This window comes from Lepidochelys kempii, chromosome 3 (assembly GCF_965140285.1).
Source record: "Lepidochelys kempii isolate rLepKem1 chromosome 3, rLepKem1.hap1, whole genome shotgun sequence".
Taxonomy (NCBI): Eukaryota; Metazoa; Chordata; order Testudines; family Cheloniidae; genus Lepidochelys; species Lepidochelys kempii.
Genome location: NC_136382.1, coordinates 30,057,332 through 30,076,523, shown reverse-complemented (window position 1 = coordinate 30,076,523; position 19,192 = coordinate 30,057,332). Strand labels below are relative to the sequence as shown.

General features: G+C 42.0%; 1 protein-coding gene across 7 annotated transcripts in view; it reads left to right on the top strand.

The window, feature by feature from the left end:
- The window catches only part of GREB1 (growth regulating estrogen receptor binding 1), a 175,694-nt gene that overhangs the window by 101,942 nt on the left and 54,560 nt on the right, over nt 1-19,192 (top strand). For all 7 annotated transcript variants that reach the window (XM_073335996.2, XM_073336003.2, XM_073336002.2 and 4 more), the window contains exons 3-6: nt 3,936-4,058; nt 4,916-5,092; nt 17,380-17,562; nt 17,878-18,021. In XM_073335996.2, the coding sequence (XP_073192097.1) occupies nt 3,936-4,058; nt 4,916-5,092; nt 17,380-17,562; nt 17,878-18,021 (627 nt within the window). The remainder of the gene's footprint in view (nt 1-3,935; nt 4,059-4,915; nt 5,093-17,379; nt 17,563-17,877; nt 18,022-19,192) is intronic.

Genomic DNA, 19,192 nt, shown 5'->3' with positions numbered 1-19,192 from the left:
CTGTTAGAGTATGGATATGCTTCTCTGTTAAAAGATTGGGGGCCAGATTCTCTGCAGTGTAAATCTGTATGGGCTCATTGAAGGCAGCAGAGTTGTGCCATTTTACAGCAGCTGATGATCTAGCCCTGTATATTTTTTTCCATTTTGAGATTGGTGGGGATGATCTTATGAACTCTTCCTTTCTCATTAATGCCTTCTGTCTGTGGATGTGGGACATGTGGCCTCACCTTGAGGTGGCTCAACTGGCATTAGAGCTTTTGCTGCCTTTTACTGGAGATGTCTAGGGTACTGTGTGTCTCAAAAGGCAAAATCAACTTAGTTCCTAAGATGCACAGGAGAGGGTCTTGTGCCTGCAGCCTACTTAAGGTGTACAGGAGAAGGGCCCCAGCAGACAGCCCCCATAAGGTGTGTGGGTTAAGGATTTCTAGCAGTATCTAGTCAAGTGATCCCAAATTGCAAAATGTATTTTTAATCCTTTCTTCTTTAAAAACAACTAAAACTCGATAAAGAACTACGGGCTGGTAAAAACTGGCATAATTCCATTGACCTGCACTGATTTGCAGCAGGGGAGCATCTGGCTATATGCTGATTGAATGTTAAGGTAAAGTGTACAGCTGAGCACTCAGTAGTCAAAAAACTGATACTGTTAAGGCTGCAAGAGCAATCTTTACTCTGCCCCTTAGTGTGGATACAGGGCCTGATTCTCCATTCTGATGTGATAGCATTTCATGCCCACTTTGCAGGGGTGGAAATGACTGCATGCGGTGCACGGGAGGGGAGAATCAGATTCACAGTCTGTAATTCTATGCTTACATACTGTTTCTCAAATAATATACTATTTCATACATTTTTTTCTGCAGCTGTACATACACATGTGGGGCATCTTCTAGTGCTATGTGCTACTCTGCGTATGCCCACACAGGCAGAGCCCATTAAAGTAATTCATTTTGAAAGTGTACAGGAAACATGTCTTGTACATCATATGCAGCAGTGCAAGTAGAGTGGTCCGGTCTGGTACGACGTACCAGCAAGATATTTATAGCTGGTATGGGTTACCGGAAAGAGGAGGAGCAGAATGTGGGGCCACTAGGTGGCCCCATGCTGGCAGCTCCCTTGGCGCAGCTGTACCGCTCCCAGGCCCTGTCCTCCAGTGGGGCTGCTGTACAGATGGAGGAGACCCTATGTGGAAGGGCTGGGGAGGTAGAGCATGGGGGCCCCAGGCTGGGAGGAGTCACATGAGGAGGTCACGTGCCCCCCCCCCGCGGGGGGAGGGGCGTGAACTGGTAAAAAATGGATTCCACTTGCACCACTGATCATATGACATGTTAGCTTCTGAATCCTGCACATCGACATCAATGGCAGTTGATCTCAGTGGGAGTAGGACTGGGACTTAAGCGCAATAAAATAGTAATGGTAAAATTAATTGGCATATACAGACCATCCAAGGGGGGTCAGGAGTATGATGCCCTTGCTCACATTGACTAGTACCCCACTTGATGTCAGTGGGACTGTTTGTGGAGTAAGGTGCTATTCAACATTAATAAGGGTATCACAGTCTGGATCTAGGTTTGCAGCTAAATTATCTTTGCAGTTAACTAGCACCTAAGGAAGTCTATGTTGCTGGCTGAAAATAAGTGTTATGGCTATTGATTTAAGCCTTGATCCCAATGACTTGCACACGTACATTACATTACTCATGAGTAGAATTACACACATGTTTAAGTGTTTGCAGGATTGGGGCTTAAATTATTTTTTTAAAAGAATACTTAGCAAGAGGAGAATCTACCATGTAAAATTTCAGTCAATAAAGATGCACTGGATCACAATGACTGAAAATAATGTAAGCGGAAAATACTGAAAAATGCAATGAGGCTGTGGAAAGAATTCTATAAAAGTGGTAGCAATAACAGTCTGATACACTGCACTCGTTGTGAAATATTATCTGATCATGTAATTCAGCTGGTGTCAATCAGTATAGCTCTGTTGACTTAATGGAGCTATGCTAGTTTACATCAGCCAAAGATGCTGGCCCTGTAACACACAAGGGGTAGAGCTAACGTTATGTCCACTGGTAGCATTGTCATTTCCTAACTTACAAGTGCTTCACTGTGCAACTTTCACCTTCTGTAGACTATTTTGTAAAAAAAATGGAATTATATTGTATAGACTGCAGATACTCAAAATGTACAGTTTTTTATAATGCTGACAACTGTGTGTGAGGGTAGACCATTAAAGTCTCCTGCACTCTGTATGGGAGATGTCTACACTGCAACAAAAGATCCAAGGCACCCAATCTCAGAGCTCAGATGAACTGACTCTGGCTTCTGGGGTTTGGGCTGCGGGGCTAAAAATAGCAGTGCAGGCATTTTGTCTCAGGTTGGAGTCCTGGCTCTGAGACCCTTCCCACTTGCCAGTTCTCAGAGCCAGGACTCCAACCTGAGCCCAAATGCCTACACTGCTATTTTTAGCCCTGCAGCCCAAGCCCTAGAAGCCCAAGTCAAATGAGCCGGGCTCTGAGACACAGTGCTGCGGGTTTTTCTTTGTAGTATAGACATACCGTAAGAGCTTATCCACATAAACATGGGGCTTACTGTGGGAAGCAGTTTTTTTTACACTCATTTAAAATTGGATTTTGACTCATAACAATGATTTGCAATATGCTTGAAAATAAAGACCAAACCCCTGAACTATGCCTGTTAGTGCAAAATGGAGCTGTCACTCATGTTGTACAGCTGCACGTTTGCTTTTGGATTCCTTTCATTCTTAATCTGAAAGCCTGCACAGCTCTCCCCTGCCTAAATCTCTGCTCCCGCGTTTTGTTACTCCTGTCTCTGCATTCCAGTGACAAAGGCTGCTTCACTTCTCCCTTTGTCCCCTCTTTACCTCTTGTCTTTGTGCCTTCTCCCATGTTATTCGCTGTGCGTACCACTCTGCCTTTATTCCAGTTCACCAGGGATCAATCTTGCTATTCATGTGAGTAAAGGTAAGCATATACTTAAATACTTTGTTGTCTTGAGGCCAGAGTGCTTGGCACCTTTCAGGATCAAGCTTGCAACACCTAACCTCTCCTCTTTCAGATCCCTCCTTAAAACTCACTTATTCTGCAAAACTCACAAATGCCAACCCTGGAGTCATTATTTAAGGAGGGGACAAAGTGGGGGAGGAGGGTCACGGAGAAAACCCCTCTGTGGCTGACCTCTCCCATGGGATTTCCAGGGCCTTATCCAAAAGTCCACTGAAATCAGTGGAATGACTCTCATTGACTTTGAGCTTTGGAACAGACATTCCTTCCTCATCCCAGTGGGTTTTGTATTGTCCATCTATTTAAGATCTTTGGGGCACGGAACTATTTTTTGTTCTGTTTCTTGTACAGCATCAAGTATATAGTCAGCACTTAACTATTAATAATCTGCATTTGATCTGTTGCTTTGTGAGAGCATCTCAAAGCAATTAGATGTATGGATTTCTTTTGGTGTAAATATTAAAAGCAAAGGTCAAGGGAACTTTTATGAGGACAGAGTTCTATTATTGACAAGGGTTCAAATGTCATGAGTCAGGCTGCCCAAAATCATGAGACTGACTTCAAAATCATAAGATTTTAAAAACAAAAATCTGGGGGTTTGTTTTTATTTGCCTTCCGTTTTCTGAGATTTAAGTGCACTCAGGTCACCTTTTAAAGCTTTTCTCCACAATCACAATTGCCAAACTTTTTTTTTTTTAAATAAAAGTTGAAATTCTCATATAACAGGACCTGCAGTTTTAAGAAAAACACCAAACATTGTGAGACTTGGCAACACTGCAGTTCCTTGCAAAGACAAGGGAATCCTACTTTTCTGTAGTGCTTGCTGTAACTGGGACACTGCTCATTCCCAGGATCAGCTATTGCCACAGCTGTCTATTCTCTAAATGTAATTTGTCCTGTGATACTTTTGTAGCAGGCAGCAGAGTGGATAATGAGGAGGAAGAGGAGGAAGAGGAAGAAGAAAGTTCAGAATCAAGTAGCCCTCCTCTCTCTTATCAGATGAAGCCTCCTCCTGAAGGCTGCTGCACTACTGACGGTAAGAAATTCACAAGACTCAAAGTTTGGCAACTGATCCAATGGCCTATTCAGGCAAAGCTCCCATTGGTATCAGTGGAAACTGGGGTCTTAGTAAAAAGTGCAGGATGAGTCCAAACATCATACAAAGCACCTTCCAAGTGGCTCATCAAAGTTAGGTATATAGAAATTGTGGGGCTATCACAGTTTGTTACCTCTTAGACAAAACTAGAAACTTGGTTGATCATTCGCTTTTGTGTGCCTTTGCCTGAATCTTTCAAAGGAGCACTTCTATGTCAGGATAAAGGAGGGGACTAGCCAGCAACTTGAAATCTAACCAGATTTAAAAAACCTCGAGTTTAAAGTAGTTTCAGATATTACACCTGCTGCTGAGTGCTCTGACAACTTTTGTGGTTTTATCACCATATTTTCCCATTTAAAACAAAATTCTTCTGCCCTCTCCTGTGGTTGGGAGAAAGACCCATACAAACAAGAGGGAAAAGACTGTATAAAAACTGTAAAACTGCCCAGACACCAAGTGCTAATGTCTCTTGTTAAACGTACAGCTTAATATAATCTTTTTTATGTTGTTAAATATATACAGTTCCATAAAATATATATGTTGTGCAACAGTGTTTCTGTTGCTGCAGAAAACTTTATTTTTACATTTCCAAATTTTTATTTATTCATTGTATTTCTAGCTTTTGTTTATAGCTCGCCCAGTAGCCGGAAAAATATTGACACTGAAGTGAAACTTGACGTGGTTTACATTTTTTTTTAAATAAAAAGAAAATTTGGAGTTTGTTCAATAAGGAAACTGTGAAGAATTAAGCAAAATGACCTTTGATCTCAGAAATGTGTTGCATTTGTTTTTTCTAGGTTTCTGCCAGGCTGGTAAAGATTTGAGGCTGGTGTCCATTTCCAATGATCAAATTGAGGTGCCTTCAGGGTTTTTACTTGTTGGTGCTAAATCGCCAAATCTGCCTGATCATCTTTTAGTGTGTGCCGTAGATAAAAGATTCTTGCCAGATGACAATGGGCGTAATGCCCTGTTAGGTAAGTGTCCTTGCTCACACTAAGTAGATGCTGTTTTGGACTAGAGTCATATTTACTCTTGTTGCAAAGTGAATGTGGTAGATCTTATTTCCATCACTTGTAGACAATAGTCCTCCCTCATTGCTCACAGCAAGATAACCTTTTAGAGCTGGCTGTGTTTGCACTGGAAAGAGTACAGTGTGAGCTGCTCCAGTACAAATGCTGCATCTCCTTTTATCCTGAGAGAATGCTATGCCTTCAGCTGAAGGTTAAAGTCATTGTCAGGCCAGTTTGAATTACAGTTGCCTGAACTACACCTTCAATAAATGAGCTATTTCTGTGCTGCTGCCTGTCTGCTACCTTTCTAAACACTGATATGTACCACTCCCCTTCTCAGATGCAATTATTCTTAGTGAACCATTGTGGCAGCTACCTGGAGTGAATCATAAGATTCTGCAGTGCAATTGCTGTTGGTCGTTTGGGCCACAGAAATTCGTAACTCTTTTTTAGATTGTGATCCCTTTTGGGTAGGGATCAAGTCTTCAAATGTATTTGGACAGTCCCCAGCACAACAGGGCTCTTCTGTTCCCAGCTGAGGACTTTGGATGCTACTGCAGTATGTATGTATGTACACATAAAAATGAGAGTTAGAAGTCAAAGTTTTGATTTGACACATAAGCAGACAATATTGTGTGTCTGTCCTTGGTCTTAAAATAGAAAATATTTCATGACAAGGATAGTGGGGAAAACACAGGAATTTTGTTATTCATCAGTTCAGGTGTTTGGCCCCTGAACTGTAATTAGGTTCTGGTATACGGTTGGTAGTGGTCACAGCCCTTCTGATAAGTTATGGGCCTGATTCAAAGCCCACTGAAGTCAATGGGAGTCTTTCCTTTGGCTCAGGCCCAGTATTACTGTTGACAGTAGTATTGAAAAGCCTCTAACATCTGAAATCATATGGATGAATGAGCTAATTATGAACATGATAAAAACTGAAGTAGTTTGTGTAATTAGGTGCAGTGATTTTAAATCTACAAGAAAATTCTGGGTTTTGTTGGTCATGCATTTTGAAGTTTGATATGTAGCATTTTATCTCAAATGGTGCTATGCCTCTTCTGTGCAACACTGAGCTTTAATTATTAAAAGAAAGAAAGAAAGAAAGAAAGAAAGAAAGAAAGAAAGAAAGAAAGAAAGAAAGAAAAAGAAAGTTAGTTGTTGCTGGGTTTGTTAGCCTTTTTGTTGATCTAGAAATAATCCTCGCAATTTCACTTTTACTAACGCCAAAGGTTCTGATGTGAACTCGGTTGCTGTCTCAATTTGAATAAGACTGAAAGGCATTTGGGATAACAGCATAGTGTGAAGGTGCATAATGTAACTCCATGTACAGTAACGTCTTTTGGCATGGGATCTTACTGACTTGGATTGGCCACAATACAATTGAACAGTGATTGTAAAGGAATTAAGGGGGTTGTAAATCAGCCAAGTGTTGTCATTTTAAAGATACAGACAGGAATGCTGTACCACTCAATTCATTCACTGCTACCACTATTAACAACTTAAATTCCCTAGGCTGTAAGCACAGAGGAAGTAGTATATTTGTTAATTGCATGCTAAACAAGAACAGAAAAGGACAATAAGGAGTATTTGATATTTACTCACCATTTTTTGTGCTACTTGTGTCCTCAGTTTGCACATTCCATGCTATATTAGTTGCCTGTAAGCTATTTATAGGCTTATTTTTGATAATTTTATCACACATGAAAACCAATGAAGCAAACACTTTGCTTTTGTGAAACATTTTAGCAAAGCTGTAGAATTACCCCTGGAAAGTCTGGAATAAACTTCAACCAAAAAGAAGCTACATATTTAAGATCCTGATTCAGGCCACAGAATTTGCAAACAAAGGAACACTCCTGAGTCCTATAGTCTGATAAAGAATAGGGTGCAGTTTATTGTCAGCAGGGTAGCACGGTGGTGGAACAACAGTCCATTGACCATATTTAGGTAAATAAAGATTGCTTGGTTCTGTTCTCACTAGCTATGTCTTCATTGCCACTGGGAGTGAGCCTGCCAGCCTGGGTAGACAGCCTTGCCTGTCAGGATTCAAGCTAGCATGCGTCTTGGGCTGCAGCGTGGGCTCTCAAGCATAGGGGGTCAGGTGGACTTGAGAGCCCAAGCTCCAGCGTCCACACTGCTATTTTTAGCACGCTAGCTCGAGTTCTGCTAGCAAGAGTATATCTAGGCTTGCTCCCAGCTGCTGTGTAAACATACCTATATATGCTGGTGTAAATCAGGATTAACTCTGTTGCAGTTAATGGAATTATACCAGGGTCAGTGAAATTAGAATCCGGCACACAGTCTCACAAGCCAAACCATTTTATTGACAAATAAAAGGTATTGTCTGTGACAACTGAGCTTGTCTTCAATTCATTGTTTGCTGGACTAAGATGGTTACCACTTCGTCTTGCACTAAATTCAAGCTGACAACTGCAAAGGACTTTATTGAAAGGAACATAAGAACAGTCATACGGGGTCAGACCAATGGTCCATCTAGTCCAGAATCCTGTCTTCTGACAGTGGGCAAAGCCAGGTGCTTCAGAGGGAGTGAACAGAACAGGTAATCATCAAGTGATCCACCCCCTCTTTTTATTTGATGGCTCTGAAAGAAGGGAACAGTTTAATTATTCCCGAAAGTCTGGGTTTGAGACCATTTTCCTTTGCAAAACTGTGGGTGTGTGTATTTATAAACAAAATGGAAAATGGTGTCCCAAAATCTTTAGTAACTGTAGAGGTAACAGGCTCGATTTTCCAAAATGCAGAGTACTTACTGAGAGTCTATTGGAACTGAGGGCATCTGGCACTTTCCAAGAGGTGCTGAGCACCTTACAGGATCAGGTGCAATGTCTGTAACCCATGAGACACCCCATTTTCTTTCCTAAGTCAGTGGTGTTTGTGTCAAGGGGGAGGGTATTGTTCTCTATTGTAGATTATCCAAAAGTAATTTATTTATAAGGAAAACACACCCAAGAAATGTCTTTGTGGTTTCCAGGCTATTCTTGAGCTGGCTCCATATCAGTTTGTGGATATGCCTGTGGGGCATTTGTAGGCTCAGAAGGAAAATATACCCGAGGAGCATCTCATAGTTTCCTGACGTTATCTTTTGACTCCTAGTCTTGTCTCCATGACAGGCTGTTGACATGCCTCTGGGGCATGTATAGGGTTGGTTTATTGATTATGGTAAAAGGTTGTATTACTCTCCTAGATAGCTGTTCCTGTGATTCGTGTGCCATTCGTATTTGAGAATGAATTACATCTAATATTCCAATGGAAAGGCCCCCTTCCTGGAAACGTGTGGGTGTCTGCTTCAAGCACAACCATTTGTGTGTAATAGCACAGGAGCCTTAATTCGTATCCTGAGAAGTGCCTAGTCATTGCACCAGCTTATCTTTATTAATCAGAATTAGATTCCTTGCCTCACAGCCCTGCAAGGAACTCAGTGTTTTGCCATTAAGAAGCCTTTTCCTTGTGCCTGGAGATCTGCTAGAAACCAATGGAGAAGGCAGTGTTGTGATTGGGATCATTGTTTCCCAAACAAATGCAGCTCATACATTCCTCTGCCCCCCCCCCCACAAAAAAGGTTTTTCTGTTTATTTTCCCCACTTTTCATGCCTTGAAGTGAGACTGTGAGGACAAACTATGCAGCTAGTGTCTCCTACCATCTTCTTCCCAGAGACAGAAAACAGTTGCACAGATCATCCCCACTTCCATTGCTAGGAGTAAGAAGTCGTTTAGTCACTGGCTGGGGACAGAATAATATAGCAGAAAAGATTAATTTGCGTATTGTTTGTAAGCCTGGTTGTGGATGAAAAGTTCCAGTGTGAAGTATTGTATTGTTACTACTATCATTGGATGAAATGCAAAGGGTGTATACCAAGCTCATTATAATACCAAGCAGGACCGAGCACTCTTGCCTGGTCTTATAAAAACAAACCTTGCTTCAGACTTTAGATGAAATTGAACTGAAAGCCCCTCCACACTGGGCTGGGATTAGGATTGCGGTGCTGGGGTAGAGTGTGCATACAGGGAATGGTGGGTCTCAGACAAAAAGACACAATGCAGTTGGTGGGTCACCTTATGAAAAGGTTTGGGAACCACTGCTCTATTTAACCACTGAGCAGGGGCAGCCTAATCAGGGTCAGTGGAAACAAACTTTTCCAAACTGTCCTACTAATGAGCCTCAGTCCTGACCCAGAGAGTCAGTAATTATACAGTAAGAAGACAGGTTAGTCTTCATGCTCTGTCAGTCCTTTGCCTCTCTACTTTAACTAACTGACAACTGAGTGTACTTGTCTGCTAGGTTGTGGACAGATTCATCCAAATCCATTTCATATAGACTGCTGAAGATTTTTCAGATGGTAACAACCTTCAGTCACTATTGATGTAGGTGGATTTGAACTGCTGACCTGGAGGTGAAAAGCTTTTATCCCCTATACTCTATGAATTGATCTCTTGTTCTCTTGTGAAATCAACCTTATGACATAGATAAATTAGGACAGCTGCCCTGAATCCCCTGACCTTTGTCCTTTCTATAATGTATGGAAGCCTATTTGATTTAGTTTATTTATGAAACTACCTGTCTTTCCTATAAATTGCTGCTTCCAGACATTGGCATGTAAATGTAGCATGTGAAGAGGAAGGGAATAGTGAAATGTCTGAGTTCTCATCCTGCAGAATCCCTGTTGCCATATATTGGGTCATGAATAAGGTCAGAATGATGCTTTTTAAACCTGTGAATTAGCCATATGATGATGATATAAGTGCTGGATGGCATCTTTATTTCACCATGATCTGAGCACAATATCAACTCTTGAAAACAAAATGAGATCCTCTTAGGATCTCTTATCAGTCAGATAAGGGCTCCCAGTTAGTTGAATGTTCTCAGCTCCACTACGACCCTCTTCTAATCCATATCTGACTGATAAAGGATTTTTTAGGTGCTCTTAGTAGTTGACATAAAGTCATGCTGTGTTGTAGTTCTCAAGTTATAGCTGGCTGTCAATGAAAGTAGAGTAACAATAGGGGGACATAATATGGATAGCTGTGTTGGGGGGAACTTGAAGCAGGGAGATCTCAGGAGAGTGCAGAGAAGCTGGTGGGTGGTAGTGAAAGGAGACAGTTTTGATTTTTAAAAGGCTTTTCAAATAAAAGAAGTTTTAAAATGTGCAGCCTCCAAGTCCCTTTCAAAGCGAGTGGTCAATATTAGATGTATCTGAGACACTGATCAGCTCTCTCATGCATACTGAAATGATTAGTGTCGACAACATTAGGTGATGTTATATTACCTTAGCATTAAGTTGTTGTCTTGTATGTTACTATGTGGTGTTATGTGATCTGAGGGGTTTAGGAGGAAATCAGGTCCTGCCTATGTGTGCTGGAGTTGTTACTTGCAATGTTCCAATAAATCCCTGTGACTATTACAGCTAATAGCAGCAGCTGGAAAACCACAATGCTCTGGGCAGGGACTTAGGAGCTGAAATAAGTCTGATCTATGGTGAACATCCAGTCTTGAAAGGGAAGAAGATTTGTACTGCAGGGGTTAAACTGATGACTATTAATCATCAGCCACTGCAGACAACAGGAGATTGGTATGCTGCCCTCCATTTTCAGGACACATACTTCCACATGACAATACATCCTGGCTGCAGAAAGTACCTTTGCTTTATAGCAAGAGACATCCACTACCCGTACATGGTGCACCCCTTTGGTCTGTCACTGGCCTCAAAGGTCTTCACAAAATGCAAGGTGGTAGTAGTGGCCCACTTGTGCCACTTAGGTGTCCAAATTTTCCTTTAGCTACATATTTGGCTAGTAGGTGGAGCTCAAGCATCCAAGTCAACAGCAGCATCCTCATTATCAGACAGCTATTCTCTCATCTGACCCTGAAACTAAGTTTAGACAAATCAAAGTTGAAGCAGATAGAGTGTATAACATTCATAGGAGCAGACCTCAATGCCATACCTGTGATGGCCTGTCTTCTGGTAGTCAGGTTTCAGTCCACTTTGTCTGAAAGCCTAAAATCCAACACAGTTACAGCAGTGCATTCCTGTCTACAACTGCTGGGCCACATGGCCTTGTACGCATATGTAACTCTGCATGCCAGACTTCACCTTCATTGTCTATGGGCCTGCCTTCATTTGGTTGATCTTCTGACTAGGCATCCTCTGGACATGCTTGTTTATAGGGCTGCAACGAGTGCTTGAAACCCTGGACTGGTGGCTGGACCCTCACAATGTGTGCAAAGAGTTGCTTTTTCTGTCTCCTGAGCCAGCTTTGACTCTGGTTACAAATGTGTCTACCAAAGACTGGGGGGCCCACCTTGGTTGACTTTGTGCGCAAGATCTGTAGTCACCCGTGGAGGTGTCTCTACACATATATGTGCTGGAGCCCTGTGTGATTCATTGGGCCTAAGAAACATTTATGTCTACCATTAAAAACCATGGTCACCTGTACATATCTTTTGTAGACATTATGCCATCACTCAGGCCTTTTGGGACGATGGTAGCTTGGACAAGTAGGAATTGCAGTCTCTATTCAGATCATCCAAAGTCCCTGCATCAGTAAGGGAGCAGCTACGGCATCACCTGCAATAGAATATATATGTTCACAATCACTTCAAGAAGAAAAATGGGCTACTTACCTAGAGTAGCTTGTTTTTTGAGATCTGTTGTGCACATATGCATTCAATGGCTGCCCCACCTTCTCTGCTACTTCTGACAATAATTTCACTAGTAGCAAGAAGGAACGGAGAGGGAGGTGGCAGACATGCCCTTTTATGGCCCTGGCTCAGCACACCAGGAGAGCTGGGGCGCATGTGTTGCCCAATGGTACCGCTGGCAAAACTCTCTGACTCAAGTGCATTGGGCGCACATTACTCCTGCAGAGGAACGTATATGCAGTTGAATGTATATGTGTACAATGCATCTCAAAGAATAAAAGTTACTATTGGTAAGTAACCATTTTATTTACTGAAGGACACCTAGACTGGGGAAATCTTTGCAGTTCAGGAACGATTATCCATTGATCCAGGTACCAACTTGTTAGTGTATGATGGTAACAGGATTGTTTTTCTAGCAAGCTTACAGAGAACGATACTAGATCATCTGGGGTATGAAAAGACACTGAGCTGTGTATCTGACAGATATTTTGGCTGAGTGTGGCTGCAGATGTTAAGGACTAGGTACTTTCCCGCTTTACCTGTCAGGAAAGGAAAGCGCCTGCAAGAAGAGGCAGAATTCCTTTAGGAGCACACCAACCCACCAAGCCCTAGGTGTTCATACAGACTGAATTGGAAAGGCCCTCTGTCAGAAACACCAGCTGGAAATTGGTATTTGCTGGTAGTGTCTGACACCTTCTCAAAGTATGCTGTGGCATGACCACTGAAGGATAAAAGGACTGAGACTGTTACTGATGAATGGATGAAACATGTAGTGTTGCAGTTTGGCCCACCAAACTGCATCTAAAGTGATCAGGGGAAGGAATTTGAATCATGGTTGTCACAGGAGGTGTTCTGGCAACTCCAGATAACCAAGGTGAGGACTGGTGTTGCCCACCCTGCAAGTAAAGGGAGTGTGGAGAGAGTGCACCACTGGTAGTTTGTCAGCAAAGACCAACGAGGCTGGGATACTAAGTCACCTTTTGTTATCTTTGCACAGAACATAAGCATGCACTCACCTATCCATCACTCTCCTATGAGGTCATTCTGCACACTCATGCTTCCCTGTGACTTGATGTTCAGGCTGCAAGAACTGACAAGACCCCCTGCTACTACGCAGGTGGGTGATGTGGCGGAGTCTTATATCAGTGACTCGAGGACAGCATTCCCGAAGGTGGAGGAACAGATTAGTTGGAAGCGAGCGTGTCAAACACAAGATGCCAGGAAAAAGGAAAATTATGTGCCCACCCAAAAAGGAGAGAAGGTGTAGCTCCGCAACTGGAAAAAACAGTCTGGAAAAAATCTTCAAAGTACTCCTTTTTGGAGGGGATGTTACACAGTGATTAAGAAACTAAACAGCTTATCTTTACTGATACAAAACAGCAAGACTGTGCCACTTTGCATCAAAAACTGGTGCACACATTCACTGAAAGAAAGGGGAAGGAAAACACTGAGGATACCCAACAATTATTCCAGAAGGATGCAGAACAGGATTTGGAGGTACCCCCAGCAGGTTCTTGTGGCTCATAATGGGAGGCCAGTTGTGTAGGAGGAATTGCTGGGATATTCTTGGGACCTCAGCACATGCTGTCTTCAGCAGGCGGGGTGTGTACAACAAATAGAGGACATGAACCCTGCGGTCACTGATAATCTAGATCCAACTATGAATGAGGTGTCAGTGACGGAATAAAGGCCTCTAGTGGGCAGACCAACACAGAAACCTGCATGGATGGCAGACTCCCTGGGTTCCTAGGAGTTACTGATTTTTAAACTCTTATTTAACTAGAGGGGGAAAAGTTGTAATGGTTAGTGTAGACAGCAACTCCACCAGTGTATGGTGTAGACAGTGCTACGTAGACAAAGGAATTCTTCCGTCGACCTAGCTACTTCCTCTTGGGAAGGTGATGGGAGAATCGCTCCTGCAGGCATAGGTAGTCTCTACGCTGAAGCACTACAGCGGTGCAACTGCACAGCTGCAGCTGCGCCGCTGTAGCATTTAAGTGTAGACGAGCCCTAAGTGAAGATTAGGGTTCCTAATTAATCTCACATGGCTAAATGATATTGCTCAGGGGGCCCTTAAAGGCTATGGAACCTTTCAGGGCAGTCTCTGCTAGTTTGAGTCTGGTCCAGGTTGTGGTCACTGATCTAAGTGAGTCACTTAGGAAGCTTAGTAGGAAGCTGGTCATGGAGCACGAAATCTTTTCAAGCGTACCACAGAGCAGGCACTGTATTGTGGAAACTGATCCAAGTGGCTCTGTAGTGCACGGGAAAAGATTTCGTGCTCCATGACCTGCTTCTTCCTGGACAGCTGTTTCTATCACCAGTTTTGGCGACCTGGTAGTCGGTCTCAGCAAATAGATAAATTCTAGAACAGGCACAGACAACACTGTCTTGCCATAGGAAGTGGTTTCTTCTATGGTCAGGCTTAAAAAAAACCATTTGGGTAGGTGTCAGTGTAGGGAAAAGTTCACTGCTGCTGGCCACGCTTTCTGTGTTCTGTGGATGAACAGGAATTTCATTCTCCAGTTTATGCCCCTTTCATGAACTCTGAATCTGGTTAGAACACATGTAACACTGTACAGCTTTAAGAAAAGGAGTAGTTGTGGTACCTTAGAGACTAACAGACTCTAAGGTGCCACAAGTACTCCTTTTCTTTTTGCGAATACAGACTAACACGGCTGCTACTCTGAAACCTGTACAGCTTTAATCACTAGGTTTTATTTTTGGTTCCTTTTACTGTTGCTTTAATTACTGAGGTAACTGAAGGTTTTCTTCTGTTACTGTTGATATTTGTGTGATGTTAGACAGATGGTTTTGTGATACCTGGTTTAACATGGAGGCTTATGCAGAGTGCTAATTTGTCCTAGTGTTATAAGTCATAGTGACCTTTACTAACCCGTATACCAGAACCTGAGATGTAACAGTCATATTTCAATACACTCCAACATATCCCCAGCAAAAAGACCTAGTACCCTTAGATACCAGACCAACAAAGGATGAATTCTGGCCTTTAATACATTCTGCGGAGCCATTACGAGGCTAATGAGGAGGGTAATCAGATTTGTAAGCAGAGCGAACAATACTTTTCCTTGTATTCTCCTTCTGAACAGGTGTTTTTAGAGCATTATATTTCAGTGGTTTGCTTTTAGTTTTCCTTATCTCAGTAAAACAAAAATGTTGGCAGCTAATTTGAAAACTTAGTTTGTGTGAAAGATGTGACTTTAAATATTAACATAACCTTCCCTATTATCACCTACTGAACAGGGAGCCTTGTCTTGCATTGAAGCCAAGGAGAGTTTTGCTATTGACTTCAGTGGGTTTAGGATCAGGCAAAATTGTAGCCTTGTAAGGAGAGTTGGTGCAGTGCTGTGCCACTCCACAAGGGGCTGCAGGAGTGGTTGTCTCTTAAACTCCTCCCTGAACCTCTTAACAGACAGGATGGGTGAGTAAGAAAGATATGGGCTGACTTCTGGACAGCTCTGAAGGCCCCTTCTCAATGGGCAGCAGTGGCCAAAAAATGTGGAGATCTATAAAGACTGGGGTAGAAAATAATACTGAAAATATTATCATGCTGCTATATAAATTGATGGTACATCCTCATCTGGAATAATGGGTTCATATGTGGGCACCTACCTCAACATAAATAAAGCAGAAACCGAAGGAGTTCAGAAGTGGGCCAAGAAAATCATTATAGGCATCAAAGACTTCAGTATAGAGAGAATTTAGCAAGATTGTGACTCTTTAATTTAGAGGAGAGGTGAATAAGATGGAAATGATAGGAGGATTCAAAATAACAAATGGTGGAAAGTAAAACCATTCTTATATACTCTCCTATAACCCAGAAAACAAGGACATTCAGTGACACTGAAGAGTAACAAATTTAAAACTGATAAAAGAAAGTAGTTTTAACATATGAGTAATGGATCTGTGGAATTCATTGCAGCAATATATTGGACCATGAACATTTCAATACTAAACCAGACCTGGGCTCCATGTAGTTCACTATCCTGTCTCCAACAGTGGCCAGTACCAGATGTTTGAGAGGAAGGTACACGCAACCTCATATTAGACAGATGTGGAATAATCTGCTCCCTACATTAGGTGTCTTCCGAACCCTGATAGGTAGGGTTTGGCTTAAGCCTTGAAGTATGAGGTTTAATATCCTTTCCAAAATGTGCTAGCGTTAACTATGATAATTCTGAATATTCTTGTTATCTATATAAATGTCCAGCCCCCTTTTTTGAATCTTGCTTTAAAGATGTGCTTAATACACATTTAAAGTTAAGCACTTGCTCAGTTTTCAGAGTAGCAGCCGTGTTAGTCTGTATTCGCAAAAAGAAAAGGAGTACTTGTGGCACCTTAGAGACTAACCAATTTATTTGAGCATAAACTTTCGTGAGCTACAGCTCACTTCATCGGGTGCATACCGTGGAAAGTACAGAAGATCTTTTTATACACATAAAGCATGAAAAAATACCTCCCCCCACCTCACTCTCCTGCTGGTAATAGCTTATCTAAAGTGATCACTCTCCTTACAATGTGTATGATAATCAAGTTGGGCCATTTCCAGCACAAATCCAGGTTTTCTCACCTCCCCCCCCCACACAAACCCACTCTCCTACTGGTAATAGCTCAGTGTTGTCTTGCATAGGGATAGATTTAAACACATGCTTAAGTGCTTTCTAGTCAGGGCCTTAATAGTCTAAGGCTTTGTCTACACTGCCAATTGAACTACAAAACTTTTGTCATTCATAGGTGCTTTAAAAAGCCCCTCCCCCCCGAAAGACAGAAGTTTTGCCACAGCAAGTGGCACTGTAAACGGTTTGTTGTTGGCAGGAGCGCTCTTCTGTTGACAATGCGAACCCCGCTCATAGGGGGTGGAAGCATTTTGTCAGCAAAAGTGCCCTCAAACAGCGTTTACGCTGCCTGACTTTTAGCGATACGGCCATGTTGCTAAAAGGTGTGTAGTGTAGACCAACCTTAGAATGCCTGTTTTCATTCCTATGACCTGGGTATGAAGGGATCTGGAATTTTTTGAACGTGGTCTGAAATGAAAAATATAACCATAGGCAATGAAAACAAGGTATGTATTTACTAACTGTGAAGCTTAATTTAGGAAACCTGATGGCCAAGTGCAATTTGGAGGGTTTGACATAATTTTTTTAGTAAGAAAATGTTTGTATCAGATCAGGGGTGGTCAACCTGAGCCTGAGAAGGAGCCAGAAGTTACCAATGTACATTGCCAAAGAGCCACAGTAATACATCAGCAGCCCTGCATCAGCTCCCCTGCCGCTCCCAGCACCCCCCACCCACCGGCAACCCCACCGATCGGCTTAGGGCCTGTGGCAGAGCCAGGGGTTGAGCAGTGAGCACCCCCAGCATGTTGGAAAGTTGGTGCCTGTAGCTCCAGCCCCAGAGTCGCAAGGAGCCGCGTATTAACTTCTGAAGAGCCGCATGTGGCTCCGGAGCCACCGGTTGGCCACCCTATATCAGATGAATTATTTACAACAAATGCTCACCATCCCATGGGAAGGGATGTGTCTACATGTCACTGACACCTATCTTACCAGATCTTTTGTATTGTTTATTTTATCAGGTTTCTCTGGCAATTGTGTTGGCTGTGGCAAGAAGGGGTTCTGCTACTTTACTGAATTTTCCAATCACATCAATCTTAAACTGACCACTCAGCCCAAGAAACAGAAACACTTAAAGTATTATCTGGTCAGGAATGCACAAGGAGCTCTTACCAAAGGATCTGTAATCTGCTGGAAAGGGGCAGGTGAGATAATGAAGCTGTCTTGTTGGAGCTCTGGTTCTTGTCTGCAGAGCTTAGATAGCACAGAGATTGGCGTCTGAGAAAAACCTGAGATAGACAGATAAACGAAGGAGTCTTTAAAGCTAGGTGATTACTAAAGAGCAGCTGTAGAAAGAAATTGATTAATAAAAAGTTGGCATGTTTGACAAACTGTTAGTGCCCGCTTTCCAAATGTCATAACAACTGATTCAAATTAGTTCATGTTTTAAACTCTCAATTTAAATTTGCAAAGATAAAGCTCTTGTATCGCGTCTCAGTGGAAGGGTCTTGTTTTCGTAGAGTTCAGAGGCCGACAGGCTTCATCCGGTCCTTGTTCAAGCACTTTGTTCCAACCGCCAGAGAGTTCGGGCCCCACGCTAACCACCACAAGTGAGCTTGTTCCAGCACCAAACCCAAATGCTCCGGCTGGGACACAACAAACAGGTAACTTGGAGAAGAGAAACCCTTTGGGTTACTAAATATTCTTATTTGTGTGTGTGGGTAAATGGAAACACATAGCACAAAATGAATAAAATGCGGATGTCTGGGTTAACTAAATCAAGTAACTGGTATAATAATGTCATCGCTCTGAAAAAAGAAAGTTAATGGTTCTTTGAAGGCTTTTTCATCACAAGCGGTTTTTCAAAGTAATTAATGAAGAGTTGACAAATAGCTTAATGTTCAGAAAATGTTTCTCTTCTGGAATCAGTGAGCTTCATAGCTAGGACAAGCCAAATCTTTGAGATCCATCTGTTGTAAGGTGGTGAAAGTGGGCTTTACCATTTTGCAGCTGTTGCTTATCTAGCCACAAATGCTTTGGAAATTAGTTTGTTTATTTCAGTTTTTTTCCTGTTTATTTCAGTGATTTCCTCTGATCCAGTCTATTTTATGATATGAGTGGAAATCCTCTTTATTGCAGAGATTATATGGAAGTTAGGTTGAAAGCTTCTGTTTTTTTCTTTTGCTAGTAAAGACATTGGTTTATTTTTTATATTTCAGACAAATTAAGGCCAGGTTTTCATATTTTTTAAAAAATAACCATTATCTTTTATGGTTAAAAATATTTTCTTTCTGAAGGTTTTGCTTTTCCATTTCCTGGTGTGAATAGGTAGGTGTTTACTGATGAAAGGTGAAATGATCTCTCTGAATTTCCTCCTAATGAAATCAGCTGTCCAGTGTCTTGTGAGTGTGATGGGTATTTGTATTTTGAGAACTTCAGCAACTCCACTGACATTTTTATTATCTCTATCAGAGAGGAGCCTGAACTCCAAATATATTAAACAGCTGAGATTTGGAAACCTGGTGTCTATTGAGAACAAACCATTAATCCCCCTAGGACATCACTGATGTATATATATTTTCAAAAGATGAATGTAGAAAAAGTAAAAGTAATTATAAACAGAGTTAGGGTTAGTCAAATCTACCTATTTATTAATGTGACACTGTCAACTCCTGATAAATAAAAAGATGTTTGGAAAAAAATGTAAACTCAAAATTTTGCTTGATACAATTGATACAATGCTAGATTCTTTTCATTAAGGCCCGTTCCTGCAATGAGCTTCCCATGGAAGCAGGTGTCTTCATGCTATTGGGCTGAACATGTGGATCTGATTGC